At 40.4% G+C, this 16,454-nt stretch overlaps 3 protein-coding genes across 3 annotated transcripts; all 3 read right to left on the reverse strand.

Moving 5' to 3' along the window:
• Window positions 1-1,687: 1,687 nt before the first annotated feature.
• On the reverse strand, window positions 1,688-4,372 carry LOC135612336 (pentatricopeptide repeat-containing protein At5g13770, chloroplastic-like). The gene has a single exon (XM_065108498.1). The coding sequence runs from the start codon at window positions 3,769-3,771 to the stop codon at window positions 1,960-1,962; it is 1,812 nt and encodes a 603-aa protein (XP_064964570.1). The 5' UTR covers window positions 3,772-4,372; the 3' UTR covers window positions 1,688-1,959.
• Window positions 4,373-6,564: 2,192 nt separating this feature from the next.
• LOC135612337 (protein SLOW GREEN 1, chloroplastic-like) lies at window positions 6,565-7,825 on the reverse strand. Its single transcript, XM_065108499.1, has one exon. It carries the CDS (start codon window positions 7,758-7,760, stop codon window positions 6,804-6,806), a length of 957 nt encoding a protein of 318 aa, XP_064964571.1. The 5' UTR covers window positions 7,761-7,825; the 3' UTR covers window positions 6,565-6,803.
• A 500-nt stretch (window positions 7,826-8,325) lies between these two features.
• On the reverse strand, window positions 8,326-14,374 carry LOC135612338 (remorin 4.1-like). The gene is made up of 6 exons (XM_065108500.1): window positions 13,946-14,374; window positions 13,526-13,652; window positions 12,901-13,437; window positions 9,860-10,355; window positions 9,639-9,720; window positions 8,326-8,682 (listed from the first exon to the last, which is right to left on the reverse strand). Exons 1-6 carry the CDS (start codon window positions 13,982-13,984, stop codon window positions 8,479-8,481), a joined length of 1,485 nt encoding a protein of 494 aa, XP_064964572.1. The 5' UTR covers window positions 13,985-14,374; the 3' UTR covers window positions 8,326-8,478.
• Between the last annotated feature and the right edge of the window lie 2,080 nt (window positions 14,375-16,454).

The following is a 16,454-nucleotide window of genomic DNA, read 5'->3' on the forward strand; positions in this document are numbered from 1 at the left end:
TGCTCCATCACTGGGATGTATGTTTGACATTAGAGATGGCAGGAACTCAAAGATAGATACAGGAGGATAAATGAATCTGTCAGGACAACAAAAGCCTCTTCCGATGCTTTAAGATCAGATGAGGAATGGTAAGAGATAAATGGTGCTGAGACCCAAGCGGAGAGTTCACGGGTCTGTAATCGGCAGAAGGGCCTACAGCAGTACTGTTTACGCAGAAGAAAGATTCCCACTATTATGTGAGAGAGCGACTTTGAGTAGAACACAGGGGTATGTACCCTCTTGATAGGACGCAGACATGTGCTTCCAGAAACACACCTATCATCCATCAATGTCATGATACAATCAACCTAACATTCTTTTCTTCTTTTCTATCAATCTTTTTCTATGAATCTATTTTATCCTGCATATTTGCATGCATCCATGCCTTCTAATGTATTTCAGGCACTGATAGTAAATGCTTGAGCTGTGTTTAGCAGTCACTAAACTCTCAGGCATGATAATCTCTAGGAAAGAAGGCTTAAGAACAAATAGCCCTTTGGAGCAGATTCTTTTCGTTTTCTTAATTTTCGCTGCTATGCTAACGCATCTTCTAATAAATTTGGCTGTGATTGGTAGGTGGACAAATCAGCTGCAGAACATGGATTCATGAGTGTACTTTATTCTTCTCCTTCTCAATGTAACTTGTGGATTTTAAGGTGGATAGATTATAGATAGCCTACTCTTACTGAAACCTGCAGGCTTGAGATCAATCTTTCTAATGGTAAGCCTACAAGAGAAGATTAAGCTTTTGCAAGCACTCTTAACTTTGCCAATTGTTTTCTACAGGATAAGATTCACAGTATATATCGATTTGTATATGCAGCACACTTTCTACTCTTCCTTAATGACAAATATGTGTCGATATATATATAGAGATGCTTCGGAAGCTTTAGGCAATCATATCGATTTGTATTGCTTTCCTTGCTGTGTTTGAGATCTTTTCTGTATCTTTGTTTTTGCATGTTTTCTCCCGGTTGTTTAGAATAATGGATTCTTCCTCATGTCGTCATTCTCTTTCTTCTCACTTATCATACTTCAGTGAGGCGTCAAAGGGCCAACAGAGGACATTTCTCCACTCTGGAAATTGAAGATCGCATTGGCCCTGCAGTAGTACCAGTAAGGAAACTTCATCCAACAGGAGCAAGTCACCAGGATACCATCATCATACGTCTTGTCTCCATTACTATACTATGAAGGAGGACACGAATCCAACTATCGTTCAGTTAGTGTGTATGAGAGAGAGGGAGAGAACAAGGAGATCGCAATCTAACATGTCTAGTTCAGATGTGTTACATGACAATGTCACCCAGCTGAACCACTGTGGGTTTAGGGATTTGGAGGGCCGGCCACTATAGAACATGAGCTCAGTGACTAACCTGTTGGGCTTTCTCGATGTGAGCTGCAGTTCCATATTGTTTATTCAATCTTTTGTATATATATATATATATACAAAAGCCACTCAGCAATACCAGAGTGGCTTGATGAGTCTTCAGCTTAAGAACCTACATCAGCAGAACGATTCATTTCTCAAATGAAATCATGTAATTTTGCTGATAAAGCATGCCAGTATACACACATGTGAGCAAACAAATAAAAGGCTGGCAGAACTTGCAAAATAGGATCCCACATAATTATCATAAGCATATGATGAATCAACTTGCTGAAACTGGATTTATACTGAGGTTTCCTTTGCAAATAATAAATCAGATATATAGATAGTTCATTGAGCTATTCCAGGCAACAACATAGAAATATTCTAACCAAGGCATCAGCAATTCCAAGTAGAACACAGTCTGGTTGATGCACCACCAAAACATTGTATCTGCTCTGACAAGAACAATTCATTCGATGACTGGCAATGCCTTCTTCTCCGTATGAAATATAGTAAGCTTTCTCTACAATCCCCAGATATATATTTGCCTACAAAGTCTTATCCTCCTTCGAGACGAAGCTTTTCCGAAACCCGTTCATATGAACTTGAAGCCCTGCATCCCTTAAAGCATTCAAAGCTGACTCGTGCAGCCGTGCATCCAAACCAGTCCCTGCCAACTCCATGTCCTGCAGCAGCTTAATCAACTCATCCAACCTACTTCCCTTTGAGAAGACTCCCACCATTATCCCAGCCATGGCTCTGTCCACCTTCCCACCATTCCCCTTAAACTCTTCGAAGAAGTCGATGCACTCATCGATTCTTCTGGCTTTGCTGTAGGCACTAATGATGCTTGTGTAGCTGACCTTGTCGGGTGCTATCTGCCTGCGTTTCATCTCCTGCCAGAGCTTCTCCACCTGCCTCAAGTTCATCAGTCTACCATGGATGTCTAGGAGAGAGTTGTAGACCCATACGTTTGGCTTGCAACCCTTCTCCTTCATCTTAGCGAGAAGCCTCATGGCATCCTTCACCTTGCCCATCTTCCCGTACATGGAGATCATGTTAGAGTAAGCAACAACACATTTGTCGAAACCTTTGTCTATCATTTCCGCAAAGGTAGACTCGGCCATCCGGGGGAGCCCCAGGCGGCAATAGACATTGATGATTGAAGCATATGTTACTTGTCCTGGTTGACACCCTTCGGACAACAGTTGCCCGTAAGCCGCCACTGCAGATCTGAGTCCTCTCTTTCTCGCGAAGCCATTGATGATAGTGCAGAGTACGCAGTCCGATACCCTGATTTCCATCTTCCTCATGGCCTGCACAACCGCAAGGGTCTTCTCCAGCTGCCCCACGTCCACAAACATCAGAACCAGTTTCATGAGCATGGCGTTGTCTCTCACCATGCCCTTGGCTAGTGCTTCTTGGAAGAGATCCTCCACTATCTCTGCTTCTCTAATCCCTGCAAAGGAACTCATCAGTGAAGCATAGATGGCAGTGTTTGGAGACAGTCCCTTTGCTTCCATCTCCCTGAAGTATCTGAGAGCTTCGAAGGCTCTTCCTGACCTCCCCAGCGAATCACACAAGATCGAGTATATCTCGGCAGACTCGGACGAAGCTTTCGACTCTTTGGACTCGTATTCAAGAAACAGAGCAATCACCTTCTCTGTCTCCCCCAGCTCTCGATATGCTTCGAGGATCCACCGGTAGCAGCTGGTATTAGGGGAAAGCCCGGCGGCCGTCATCCGCTCGTAAGCCGAAACCGTGCAGTTGTACATGTGGAGCTGGTTGTAGCCACACATTGCTGCACTGAAAGCAGAGATGGCGGCCTCACTCCCTTTCTTGGATTCAAGAACTCCGAGCAATGCCTCCGCGAGCTTGAACTTTCTTGCTCTGATGCAGCTACCGATCAACCTAGCGCATGTAAATCGATCCGGAACCACACCAAAGAACCTGAGATCGTCGACCAGGGCCGAGATGGAGCTCCACTGCTTGGATTTGACCAAACTCCTAATGAGAAGCTTCAGGGTCCGTCGATCCGGCCGGAAAACCGGCAGCTCTTTCGCCTTCTGGTAATACTCAAACGCAACAGCCTCGGTCTGCAGATTTCTGCACACGCCCTGGATGAATTCATTCGTGATCTCGGTGCCCGCAGCAGGAGAGGCTTGCAGGGGGACAGAAGGGAGTGGGATGGCGTGGAGATCACTCGAGGCATCGTCGAGGAGAGGAGGGCTGGATTTTGAGAAGTTGAATACTACAAATCTCTGTTTCCTGAAACGGAAGAAGAAGGTGGAGGAGCAGAGTTGGGCAGGGGAGAAGCTTTTAGGAGGAGGAATTGGAGCGAGAGGCCATTGGAGCACCATTTGGCCATTAGAAATCGTGTAGGGAGAGCTTATCTGCGCTCATAAATACCTTATCCTCTACTGGATGTTGTGGAGTATCAAGTGAGCGAATAGTAGAGGGTCACGTGGAAGCTGCAGGGACCGGTAAGATTCTGCCAGATATAGTGTTCGTCGCACGGGCACGGAACTGGCTTTACTTTACTTGCACATGTGGAGCACAGGAACCCGAAGCAATGTGCTCTAAGCCACTGATGACGCATTCTGCCCGACTTAATCACCCCTGAAAGGCCATCGTGGGTGATCTAAGCACAACATCGGCGTCGAAGCTCATCGACCCCAAAAACAGGAACTACATGGCATCGGACGGAGGCGGCTACTGCGAGGAATTCATGTACACGGTGACGGACGAGCTCGTCTCGATCGCGACGGTCGTTTCGCTTTGCAGAGAAGTCGATGAGCGGGTCGAGGAGGCGGAGCTGAGCATAGGGGTAGAGGAGGTGAGTCGTGTTCTTCTCTCTTCCTCTGCCCTTCGTGCGGATGCTGTTCTAAGGTTTTCTGTTGTCGCAGGCTCTCGCCTTGCTTAACGCGTCGCTGACCTCTAAAACGGCGCTCGCGGATGCCTTCTTGTCGAGGATTAGCGACGCAATGGCTGAGACGTGACAGTATCAATGCTTTTTGTATTTTATGTGATAAAATTTATGGTCCAACAAATGACAAGAACATAACATTGAGAAGAAACTTCATACTAGAAAATTGTCAGCATGGTAGAGAAGACAGAACAGTGACATGAAAGAGAAAACACACACAGCAGACCCATATTGAACTTGGTAAACAAAAAATCCTTCTTTCCTCCTCCTCAAGATGATTGATGATTCTAAACAAAATACCACAAAGTAAGTTCATAAGGAACTGTATACTTACACACCCCTGTGCAGTGAATCTCAACAGAGAACAAAGTAGATAACAAAAAGTCAAACTTCCTTCACCATGTACAGCATCAGTTGTATATAAGTTATGAGAATTCCACAAGAAAAAAAAACCACCTCCTTTTTTATCATCTCTGTCATGTTTAGTAAGTATGAAGTCAATTAGAGGTAGTACCAAATACTCTTCTTTAAGGTATAAGAGGTTGCTAGTTGTATCATGTTTCCTGTTTGCTCATATACTAGAGGAAGTAAAAGAGGAAATGATTCAGACAAAGCTTTATTTTGTGAATTCGAAGTATTCTCCCTTAAAATTTATAATAAATAAAAATAAGATAAACCAAATCTAACAGTCAGTCGAGTGCGGCACACACCTTCAGCCAAATCTTATACACTATGAATTGGTTTTACCAAGAAATGGGCATACTTGGTGGGGTTTAACTCTATTAACTGCTTGCTAGATAAGTCCATGCCTTGAACATATTCTCAAGTGCAGAAGTGCACAAATTCAACTACTGATCACACAAAGTAGGGTAGTGAGACCTAATAGTGCCAGCAATGGTGCTGGTAGAAGTAATGCTGAGAGACAACAGCTGAAGTCAGTGTTGTATAACAGGGGCTTCACATATTCACGGATCACAAGTTCATGGACAAGCTACTGTACTGGCATATACTTCATCACAAGTATATGATGAAGTAGAAGAAAAGTCCCACTCTTATGACACTAAGTAATATCATCAACCTAGATGTTAAAGTTATTCAAATATGTTCTCCATCATATGAGATGATCAAATGAAACTAACAAATACGAAGATATATGTTAAATATAATGTACAAGCACCACCAGTACTTAATCTTACATATAAATTGTTAATTTTGAGAAAATTATCTATATGATTTCGAGTAACAACACACTGAGTAGTTCCAGGTTTGGTTCAGACTCTATTTTTCAAAAAAAATATAGACTATAATAAGAATATAAATCATGAATATCTGTTGACTAAGACACAAAAGAAATATATCAGTTTTATTATCTGATATTGGCGAAGAACTTCTCTCCCTCCCTATCAACTATTGCACACTATCTGCAGAAGAAGAAGAATTTCCACTCTTTTAATGTCCCAAAATTCCTAAATATAGCAGCACATCAGAAATATTCCAAAGCTCTAGACCTAATATCTCTAAGTGTGAGGTCTACTGCACAAATTATGACCTAATTATTTCTCATCAATCCCTCTTCACTCTCTATATGCAGCTAACTAACTGCTGAAAACAAATTAAAAAGATTGATATAATCACACTCCTAGAAAACCACAGAAAAATAAGAGGGCAATGTAGCTCTGCCACTGAACATAAAAATCTAGAAAGGTGGCTGAATTTATTCAGATAATGCTACGTCGTTCAAACACATCCTTTATACACTTTGATTGTCAAATCTTTGACAAACATTTCACCTTAAGCAATCAACTGGAGTTTTAACAGGCTTACATGCTATTACTTGTTAAAACAAATCATGTCTTTCTTATCGTCTCTGTTGAGTCACCTGTAGTGCCAACCACTACCTCAAGGTAATTATGCACCTTTAGAAATCACCGTACACAAACAAGCATTTCCATAAACCGTTAACTACAACGATGTTAGTCCAAACAATCTGAAAATGAAGACTCTTGTAGCTTGATAACCAAATTCCATATGCACTGAAAGAACAGATGAACCCCAATCAATTCCTACATGCACTTGGTGCAGAAAGATTCTTCCCTACATGCAAGAAAAAAGAGCGTACCAAGCCAAAAATTAAGCAATATTTCAAATTGTATCCTCTTAACTTTTTCGTATAAACATGAGTTGTCATAGAAGTTGTCAAACCCTACCAATTACCACATGCACTTGATGCAGAAATGTTGTTCCCTAAATTCAAGAAAGAAAAGAGTACAAAGCCAAAAATTATCCAATAGCTAAAATTGTATTGACCAACTTTTCATCCAGAACCTTAGGAGTTATAGCAGTTGTGAAACAGAGGAAGTAACCCTGAACCATTCAAGTCCTCAAGCAAGAGACGCTTACCTCTGCAATTATTCTAGACTTTCATCTCTACTGGCAAATAAAAGCGGGCAATTTAGGCCTTCGAATCTAAGAATCTCCTGTGCTGAACAGGTTCATCCTCGATAGCGGTGTCTGCAAGTATGCATTCACCTCAAACTTCCTCGGCGAAAGCTCATGGTACTTGGAGAACTTCTCTCTCGCCTGCTTGTTTTTACCCAACAAGCTATAGATCACTCCCTGGCAGAAATAAGGCCTGTAATCCTTGGGATCCTCCTGCGCCAGGCCTTCGTAGCTCGACAGCGCTTCATCTACGTTTTTTTGCAAGAACTGTATCTGGGCCATGATTAGCCGCACGTCCCTTGCCGCCTTCTCCTTCTGCTCGGCCTTTGCGAGCTCCAGAGCCTGTTCCAGTCGCCGGATCACGGCGTCCCCTTCACCGCACCGGTCCATGAGGACGGCGTTGTCGAAGAGAGCCTCGAAGGAGAGGGGGTCAACAGCGAGGATCTCCTCGTAGAGGCGGCGGGACTCGGAGGCCTCGCCCATCTCGTTGAGAAGCCGCGCGGCCAGGAACTTCCACTCGGTCTCGGCGGGCTGAGCGGCAATAAGCCGCTGGAGGATGGCAAGGCCCTCGGTGTCGTCCCCAGCTTCAAGCTTTTGATAGAGCAGGGAGCGGAGTGCGTCGACGCCGTCGGAGCTGGAATCGAGGAATCGGGAGAGGACCGAGGGGTCGGATTCACCCTCGGCGACCGGGAACGCGGCGGGGTCGGCGCGGGCGATCGGCGGGCGAATGCTAGCGGAGACGAGGGCGGCGGTGGCAGTGGCGAGGAGGACGGCGCCGGAGACGGCGGCACGGACGGGTCCAGAGAGCGGAGCGAGGGGGTTCGACCCGGAGGACGAAGCCTTCGCCACGGGAACCCTGGAAACCCTGGTTTTGGCGAAGCGGAGGAGTTTGGGAGAAAAGGACGATCGCGTCAGGAAGGGAGGAAGAGGAGAGAGGAGGGCTCGGCCGCCATGGACGGGGGCGGAGACGACGAGGGAATCCATGGCACAGTGTCGCTTTGTTTTGGGTTTGGGTGGGCTTTTGTTGTCCAAGGGTTTTGGTGCACGAGAGACGATAAGTCCGAAGAATAAAGGAAAGATGAGGGCGTATTTTAGGTAAGAAAAGTCAAAATTTTGACCACGTGATAGCCACCGCAGCGGCCAAAATAGATAGAAACTTATTTCTTTTCTTTAAAGAAAAAAATATTTCAAAATTCTATAAAACAACTCTCTTCGAAGCACAAAATAGATAAAAACTCAAAGATGTCAATTTCCATTCTAGATATGATCTAATTTGAAATACCTGACGCAAGATGCTAAGAAGTGGAGATTGCTTTCCATCCCACATGATTTAGGAGGAATCAGAAAATGTGTTTCTCCACATCTAGAACATCCAGCATCACTTTTGATGCATCAAACGACTAGAAACCTTTGAACCATCCTCACTTTTAGACACACAAATTCTGTCTCAGTTGATAAGATGCATCAAATGTCTAGAAATCCGACATAAATGTTGCATTTTAGCAAATAGAATTTTCAGATCTAAACCTCTATTGGATAATATGCAGCATTGAAAGGATAAAAAGTAAAGACATAAAGAATGATGTTATGATTTCAATTTAACAACACAGCAAGAAGATTACCAAGCTTTACAACATCACTGAACCTAGAGAAAAAGAATTATTCATAGAAGCTTGAATTGTTTGCTTCAAACAAGTTTGCACTAGGAGCACCAACTCCAGCAAGAAAATGAAGAAGGAATTCGACCAGTTCTTCTAATGTAGTCGGCTTGCTGAGCAATTCTTGCAGCTTGTTGATTTCTTTTGGCTTCCGCTGTGGCACGCTTTTCCTCGGCTTTGTGTCTTACAGCTGCTAGCTGGTTCATCAACTTCTCATGGGCAGATGCCCTCATTCTTTCAACCTCCACCTGCAAATCGATGTGCAGCACCGTGTCACAAAACTTCGATCACAGATAAATGGAAACCGGCAATAGTCCCAAAGCAAATGCAGTAAACATGGGTTTTCCTGAATAAGCAATGTATGTGTTATGCTTAGTTCATCTTGATATAAGTTTCAAGTGATGGAGAAAGACTTGAAGAAATGCTGAGTGCCAGGACAGAATTGAAGCAATGCAAGTGCCACTCCAGCAATTGTAATGGTTCGAAGCTTGTGCTTCATTTAACATGATGGGAATGATTGCAACTTTCTTCATACCATGTCAGTTTAGTGAAATTCAATGATTTTGCACTCTAGGTCAACAACTTAATACTCATCCAAAAAATATAGTATGGTTTGGCAAATCAAAAAATAAAATTTCCATTTATCACTGTTGAGGCAACTTTATCAACTTGAAACCGAGCAAGTTCAAAACAAAGTAAATGGCATATTGGCCATTCAAAGAACTCACGAGAAAATTGATCAGTGTTGCTACAAAACGAAATTTAATTACTTGTTTATACATGAATACAAAGTGCTTATCCGAGAACATTTGGATGCAGGTGCTGATTTTGTTCGCTTACCAGCATATATACAGAATGCAGATCACTTGAATTAAGCTTAAAAAATGATTTAATGGCAACAATTTTCTATAAGAACATATTTTAGATCTCCCATGAGATATTTTGGCATGTGAAAATTTACATGGAAGTTTGAATTATGTCCAAAGGCTAACGAGTGTTAAACTTAACCATGGAGTTGGGACAACATGGTTAATCTTAGAGACTTGAGTTTCAACCTATAAATACTATATATTGCTTGTCGTATCTTTACCAAATATGTGTTGGATGCAATACTATTAAGATACTTGGAAAATGTTTGATACTTCCATCCACAAAGTATCCAATTTTTAGTCACTTGTTATAAAGATTGAAAACCATATCATACCTCAATCTTCCTCATTTCGGCTTCAATTGTTGCTTTTTGATGATTTTCCCATGCTTGGATTTTGATCTCTTCTCGTCTAAACCTGAGGAATTAATTGTCTTTTATAATGTAAAATTTATGAAAGTAACTATGGAAACAAATATCAATGATCAGCCAGTTTCCTTAGAGACTAGAGGAGAGAAATCCTAAGGAGAAACATGAGTATATTTGAACAATACTACCTAGCAAGATACTTGGCCTTTTCTGCTTCTTCCCAGGCTGTTGCACGAGCTTCAACAACCCTTATGGCTGGCTGGTCTTTTGAGACATTCTTAGTTGAATTAGATGCATTGATTTCCTCCTCATCCTTGCTGGCCCATGCAGTTATGTTCGTTTTACCCAATTGCTGGCCTAGAACCAGTATTTCCCTTCTAGTTTCCCTTTGTAGTTCCTTTTCAGATGATTTCTTTTTGTTAAAATCCTCATGACAATCAGCTGAGTCAGTCTGGGTTGAAACTGGAACTGTTCTTTGTGGAGTTGGTGGCCGGGACGTAGTTGGGCTGCAAATTGGTGAAGTTGCCCCCACGGGAGTTCCTGTCCGAGAAGGTTCTTGACTTGCAATAGGAGTCATTTCTGTGCCCATATCTCTCATGGACACGGACCTAACAGTTGGTGCAGGCATCACAAATGATGTAGCACTCTGAAGAGATGTTGATGAATCATGCCAACTAAGATTGACTGCAGAAAGTTCAAAATAAAATGAATATTGTTATATGTAGAATGGATCAATGAATACAATGAACAAGTACTGAGATAAAAATTCCAAACATACACTAGCAATCACCTGAATCATACAAGAATATTTACGTACTACTATCAACATAAAGATCTCTCGAGTTTAAAAGTGAAAGCAACTTCATTTCTAAAAATTCACAACTTCAAACTAATCTACTATCAAGAATATATGTCACTGAGTTTGGATGACATTTATCACTTTACTGGACTCATTTTTGCCATGTCATTATGGAGATAAAAAATGAAGTAATTTGGATCACAAAACAAACAAGCTACATATGGTCTTGAGCATACCAAGCATAACATGAAGATAAGTATGAGGTATTAAATCCTGCAAATAATTTATGTTATCTAGTCAACCAATGTTAGTGTTTTCTATATTTTGCACTACACAAATGATCCTTGAGTTTTTGGTGCACTATGTGTCAATCATATAATCTGCTGTTAGAGATGCCTGATATAGAATAACCTGATCAACCAACAAGGATTATGGCTACTAGAGTTGTATAAAAGGTTTTAGGCCAGGGCACATGTTATAAAATGGATTGCGTGAGACCTCATTAATTATATGACTACAAATGCATAATTTTAATTAAAGCAAGAGTTTAATGTTATAAGAAGACATGGAAATTTGGTAGAAGACCGGGTCAAAAAAACAAAACATGTTTCATAATGTGACAAGGTATAAATCTAGGCTGGAAAACCATAGTTGTGATTTCCATGGCACTGCCAGAGACTAAATCTTGAAAACTACTCATAAAACTGCTCCTGGTCCCACCAATGCAGGGCTTAGGGACAGTCAATTAATCAGCCTTACCCTAGCAAGCAGAGAGACTATTGCCACGGCTCGAACCATTGTCACCTAGATCATAAGAGAACAACATACCGTGACAAGAAGGTTCACCCTCTACCAACAATCAACAATCAAAATTAGAATAAGGAGAAAGAAAACATGAATACAAAAACAGCTTAATTTCTTTTGGATATTAAAGTTCATTAAAAAAAAGTTTAAAAGGATGATGGAGTTGTAAGTTGGGGTCATTTGTAAAATGCTGAGATGGTTAAGTAGCATTTGGAGAAAAACTAAACGACATATTACATTACCTTGTAAAATGCACTAGCATTAAGTTTCTTACAAAGGTGTTTAAAATGTTTGGATGAGTACTCATATAAGTTTGGATGTGTTTGATGAAAAAAACATAGCACACTACCTTGGAAGAGATTTTAGTTAAAGTTGGAGGTTCCATAAGGGGAAGACCATAGTGCTACTTTTCTTCCCAATCGACAAGTCCAAATTATTTTCTCTATTGAGATATTTGAGTTGGTGCAATGTTGCACAAGTGATATGTCTCATGTTTGAGTCCACGTGTCTGTACGCTATTTGATATAATGAAAATTTCTTCAATTTTATTTTAGACAAGTCTGGATTGCCCTAAATCAGCCAAAATCGGCAGAGTTCAGATCAAGTCTACTTAATTCCAAATGTGTCAATTTCCTGCATCAGCAACCATCCCAGGTTGACACGGGTGCTGTGCAATAGTGCTGGATCTGAGCACATTATATCTCACTACATGCTAAATTAAGTATATGGCAAGATACTGAAAAAGAAAAAAATAAAGAAGCAAAATTGTATATATGATCGTAAAGAACAACGGTAGGACTACAACAAAATCCATGGTGATGGTAGTGTGTAAAAAACCAGTGCTAGCAATGGCTAGGGTATTATCATGGGGCTACCAAAGCGAATTCTGAAACGACAGATTTTTTTTATATTGATTTGATTGCAAATCAATAAAAATATCTAAGAAGTGACAGATTCTTGGCTGTCAAGGAACAAAAATAATACGGAGGCATATAAAAGCAAGGTTGTAGAATTATTGAGTTAACAGCGACAGATAATTGTGCTAAAGAAGTCTACTTGAGTTAACACTGTTGAATTCCGCCCTGGTATCTGTTAGAACTAGATCAACAAAAAAACGTAATGACGCAGCATTTGACAACTTAAAATTTCCAAAGATGACAAACTTGCAAGTGTTGTTGGCTGATAGTTCTTCACTAGGACATAAAAGAGGTACTGTGGTTGGTGTTATAAAACCAAAGTCATAGAGAATGCAATCGATATCACTGAAACACTGAAAGCATGTTATAACCCAGAAATGCCAAATGCAGTAGTTCTTTGTCTAATTTTGTAACAAATCCTTTTTTTCAACCTTGTTTCGTTCGTTCCCTAGGCAGAGAATTTCTGAGTTGCTTATTGATTTGCAATCAAAATGACAATGCCTGCAAACCATTATGCGGATGAATTGGCAACTACTTCATGTTGTAAATGTTCCCAATTATGATACAATGTAACAAGAAAATGAGGAGGAAAAGATCATAAAAGACAGTATAAACCTAATAAAGAACCTATCAATTACTATGAAGCATAAGGTGCAGAGTCGAGAAGATCAACTAGAAGGCAACAAAAGATCGAATAGATCAAGATTACCAGCAGAATCAACCACTGAATTCTCTACAGCAACTCCAAGCTTCATCCCTGAATCCGGAACAGGACAAGGCTCGGCCAGCCAATTCACACTCTTAATCTCACCGACTTTCTTGCTTGCTTGGCACCCGTCCACCCTCTTGGTGTCTACTTCCTCCACATCCAAGACAACCTTCGCCGCTGCTTGTCGGTTCATGTGTCCCGCCAGACTACCCTTCTTCGGCTGCCCTCCGCCGGCCTTACTTCCCCCTCGGTTAGTTGTCGGGCTGGCAATCCACTTCTGTGCATCGTCCCATTTCGATGGCGCCGGCTTCGAGAACGGTGGCACGAACGCTGCTGCGGCGGTCAACCGGTGCGCCGGCGTTCGCTCCGCCTTCTGGAACTCGAAGCCAGATGACGCGCTCTCCGATTCGTAGGAATCCTCTTCCTGACACTTAACCCTCGGTTCCCCCATCGCGTGATCCCTCGATCTGTGGCCACTCGCCATCTCCGTTGACGTGGAGCACTCTACATCCTTGCAGCTATCCACGGCACTGGCCCCTGCAAGATTTCGCCAAGGTATCCCTTCAATTAAAGCGTAAAAATCTCACCTTTTTTTCATCCAAGACAAGAAAGGAGAAATCTTTACTTCTGTCATCGAACTCCGAGGGTTCAGATCTCAGTGAAGTCTTCGTTTCGAGCTGCTCCTTTTCCTTTCTCCTCCTCTCCGCTCCAAGCAGCATCGCCCGCAGCTTCTTAGGGGAGAATCCACCGCCCTAAACGGCAAAACACCAGATTTAACCCAAAAATCCGACTGAAATCATAAGAACACCCCATCAAAGTCTCCAAGAAACGATCTTAAAGGTAAACTCCATCTCTGGTCTTTTCAAACTCGAATCATTGCAACAAAAGGCATCGAATCGGAGCCGAAGCAAGCACATCCGGACGAAAAGTTTTGCAGCGAAATCAATGCGATGAGGGACCCATGCAGGAGGTTTGATTTGCGAATCTCGGATACCAGTCCTTGAGCTCAGAGAAATAGAGAGGGAGACCAGAGACTAGAGATTACCTGGGGGGACAAAGGCTTGTGGATGCGCTCGTAGTCCATGGGAAGGAATCGGAGCTGAGATCGGGACTGGAATCAGAAATGAGGAGGGGGAGCGACGAAAGGAAGAAGACGGATGTGTGTGGGCAGTGTGTTTTACAGGTGAATCAGAAGTAACACATCGTAAACAAGTGGATTCGGTTGAGGGGACCAATCACCATTGGATTTGGGAGTTGGAAGTTGCTGCTGTGAATGCTGCTCCAGTTTGAGACAGAGAGATGTCCTATGAAGTGTCTCTTCTCCCTTGAAGAAGAAGGTTCACGTGAAAGCACAGCTTGCTTTTGTACAGCAATTCCTTTTGTGTCTTTTTATCATCGTCTGCATATTGTGCTACTCACATTGAACTCATATGACTTCAAGATCATGTTCGAGTAATCTACTGTTGATTCTCTTGGAGAACATAGTTGGTGTTAGCAAGAGATTTACAGAAACCAACATCATATGCTACATTGGATATGTTTACGATTCAATGAATCTTCTTCTTCTACAAAAGGGAACTCTCATGAACATCGAAGTCGTCTGATGTCACCTTTACTTAAGTCTCTTTGTAACCGTTCTCATTAACATTCATAATTGATAATAAATTCCTTAATTTATTATACTTTAAATATTTTTATATTTTTTTATTATAAATAAAACTATTATTATTAAATATTTTATTTAATATCATTAAAATTTTTAATTATGATCCAAACGTTATAAATTTGAATTAATTCTTGAACGTTATAAGTTGGTAATAATAAATATTCTTGATGGGATAACATCTATATAAACGAGGATTTTGATCCATGGTCTTAACATCACTTTGAAGTCAAAAGGATTTCCTAAACCATCTAAAGTGAGAGTTCTGAGCTGAGAGGTGCCAAAGTTCAAGAAGAAACCATTGTAGAAATTCTTGACAACAACAAAGTTGAAGGTACGATATTTCATTTCAGCATTAGTTTACTTGTGTTTCTATTATAATGATTTAGAAACATATATTTGGTATCAAAAGAAATCTAACAGTTGGTATCAGAGCCAATCTGACCTCTGTTTTGATACGAAAGAGTTTTCAATTTTTATACCATGAATATGACTTTATTTTTGTTTCCTTTGAAACTTCTTGATATATTTCATGTTAAAAATCATGAAGATATAATATTTTTAATATTTTTCAATCAATAAAATGCTCATATATACATATTTGGTTATATTAATTCATGCTTATGAGTCAATTTTATATGTTCAAAATATCTAGTGATCCATATAATCCTAATTAATTAAGAATTAGCCATAGCATCCTTAATTAATTAAAATTATATATAAAGTTAAAATAAGGATCATATAAGTAATTAGATATTTACTGATTATATTTTATATAATAATTATTATCCCATAGGATCTTTTATTATATTCAATATAATTAATCAGGATAAAATATCAAATTATTTTCATAATTTACCCACAGGTATTATGAATTGAAATACAATTTGATAGTTTTATCATAAAATTCATTTGAATCTATTTGAATTAAGAATTTAGCTCACGGGCAATTTTTATGTCATGAGATTCATCTTTTTGTATGTTTCACATTGGTAAAACATGTAATTTAAACTATTAAGCCTCAAATTTTGATATAAACATGTTTGATTTTATGCAGTTTTTTAAACTATTAATTTCTCTGATATTCGATGTGATATTCCTGAACTTAGTGGTGATAACTATAAGATATGGAAAGAGAGGGTTCTCCTTCATTTAGGAGGGATGGATATTGATTATGCTATTAGGAAAGATGAACCACCTATAGTCACTAATACCAACACTCTAACTGAGGTTACGTTATATGAGCGATCTAATCGGCTCAACGTGATGTTTATCAAGATTAAGATAACTGCTGGCATACGTGGTTTTGTTGACCAGCATGAAAAAGTCAAAGACTTGCTACAAGCTATTGATGAGCAATTCGTCACTTCGAAAAAGGCACTAGCAAGTACCATAATAATGAAATTTTCATCCCTTAGACTCATCAACATAAAGGGTATGCATGAGCATATAATGCAAATGCGAGATATTGTAACTCAACTTAAGAAACTCAAGGTTAATATGTCAGAATCTTTCCTAGTGCAATATATTCAGAACACCTTTCCACATGATATTTTAAAATTTCATATAATATACATAAGGATAAATGGTCAATCAATGAATTAATGACCATATGTGTTCAAGAAGAAGAGAGGCTAGTGATGGAACTGGGTGAGAGTGCATTGGTAGTAACCACTTGCGGAAAGAATAAAACTAACAAAAATCAAGCCAATTAGAAAACTCACCAGTAGGGAAAAGATAAAATACCACATTGAGCTGATATCATGAAAGAAGCAAGGTGTTTCTTTTGTAAAAGAAAGGGACACATGAAGAAGGAATGCACAAAATTCTAACAATGGCTTGAAAAGAAAGGTAAACCAATCTCGTTTGTGTGTTATGAATCTAATATGGT

The sequence above is a fragment of the Musa acuminata genome, chromosome BXJ2-5 (genome assembly GCF_036884655.1).
Source record: "Musa acuminata AAA Group cultivar baxijiao chromosome BXJ2-5, Cavendish_Baxijiao_AAA, whole genome shotgun sequence".
Classification (NCBI taxonomy): Eukaryota; Viridiplantae; Streptophyta; class Magnoliopsida; order Zingiberales; family Musaceae; genus Musa; species Musa acuminata.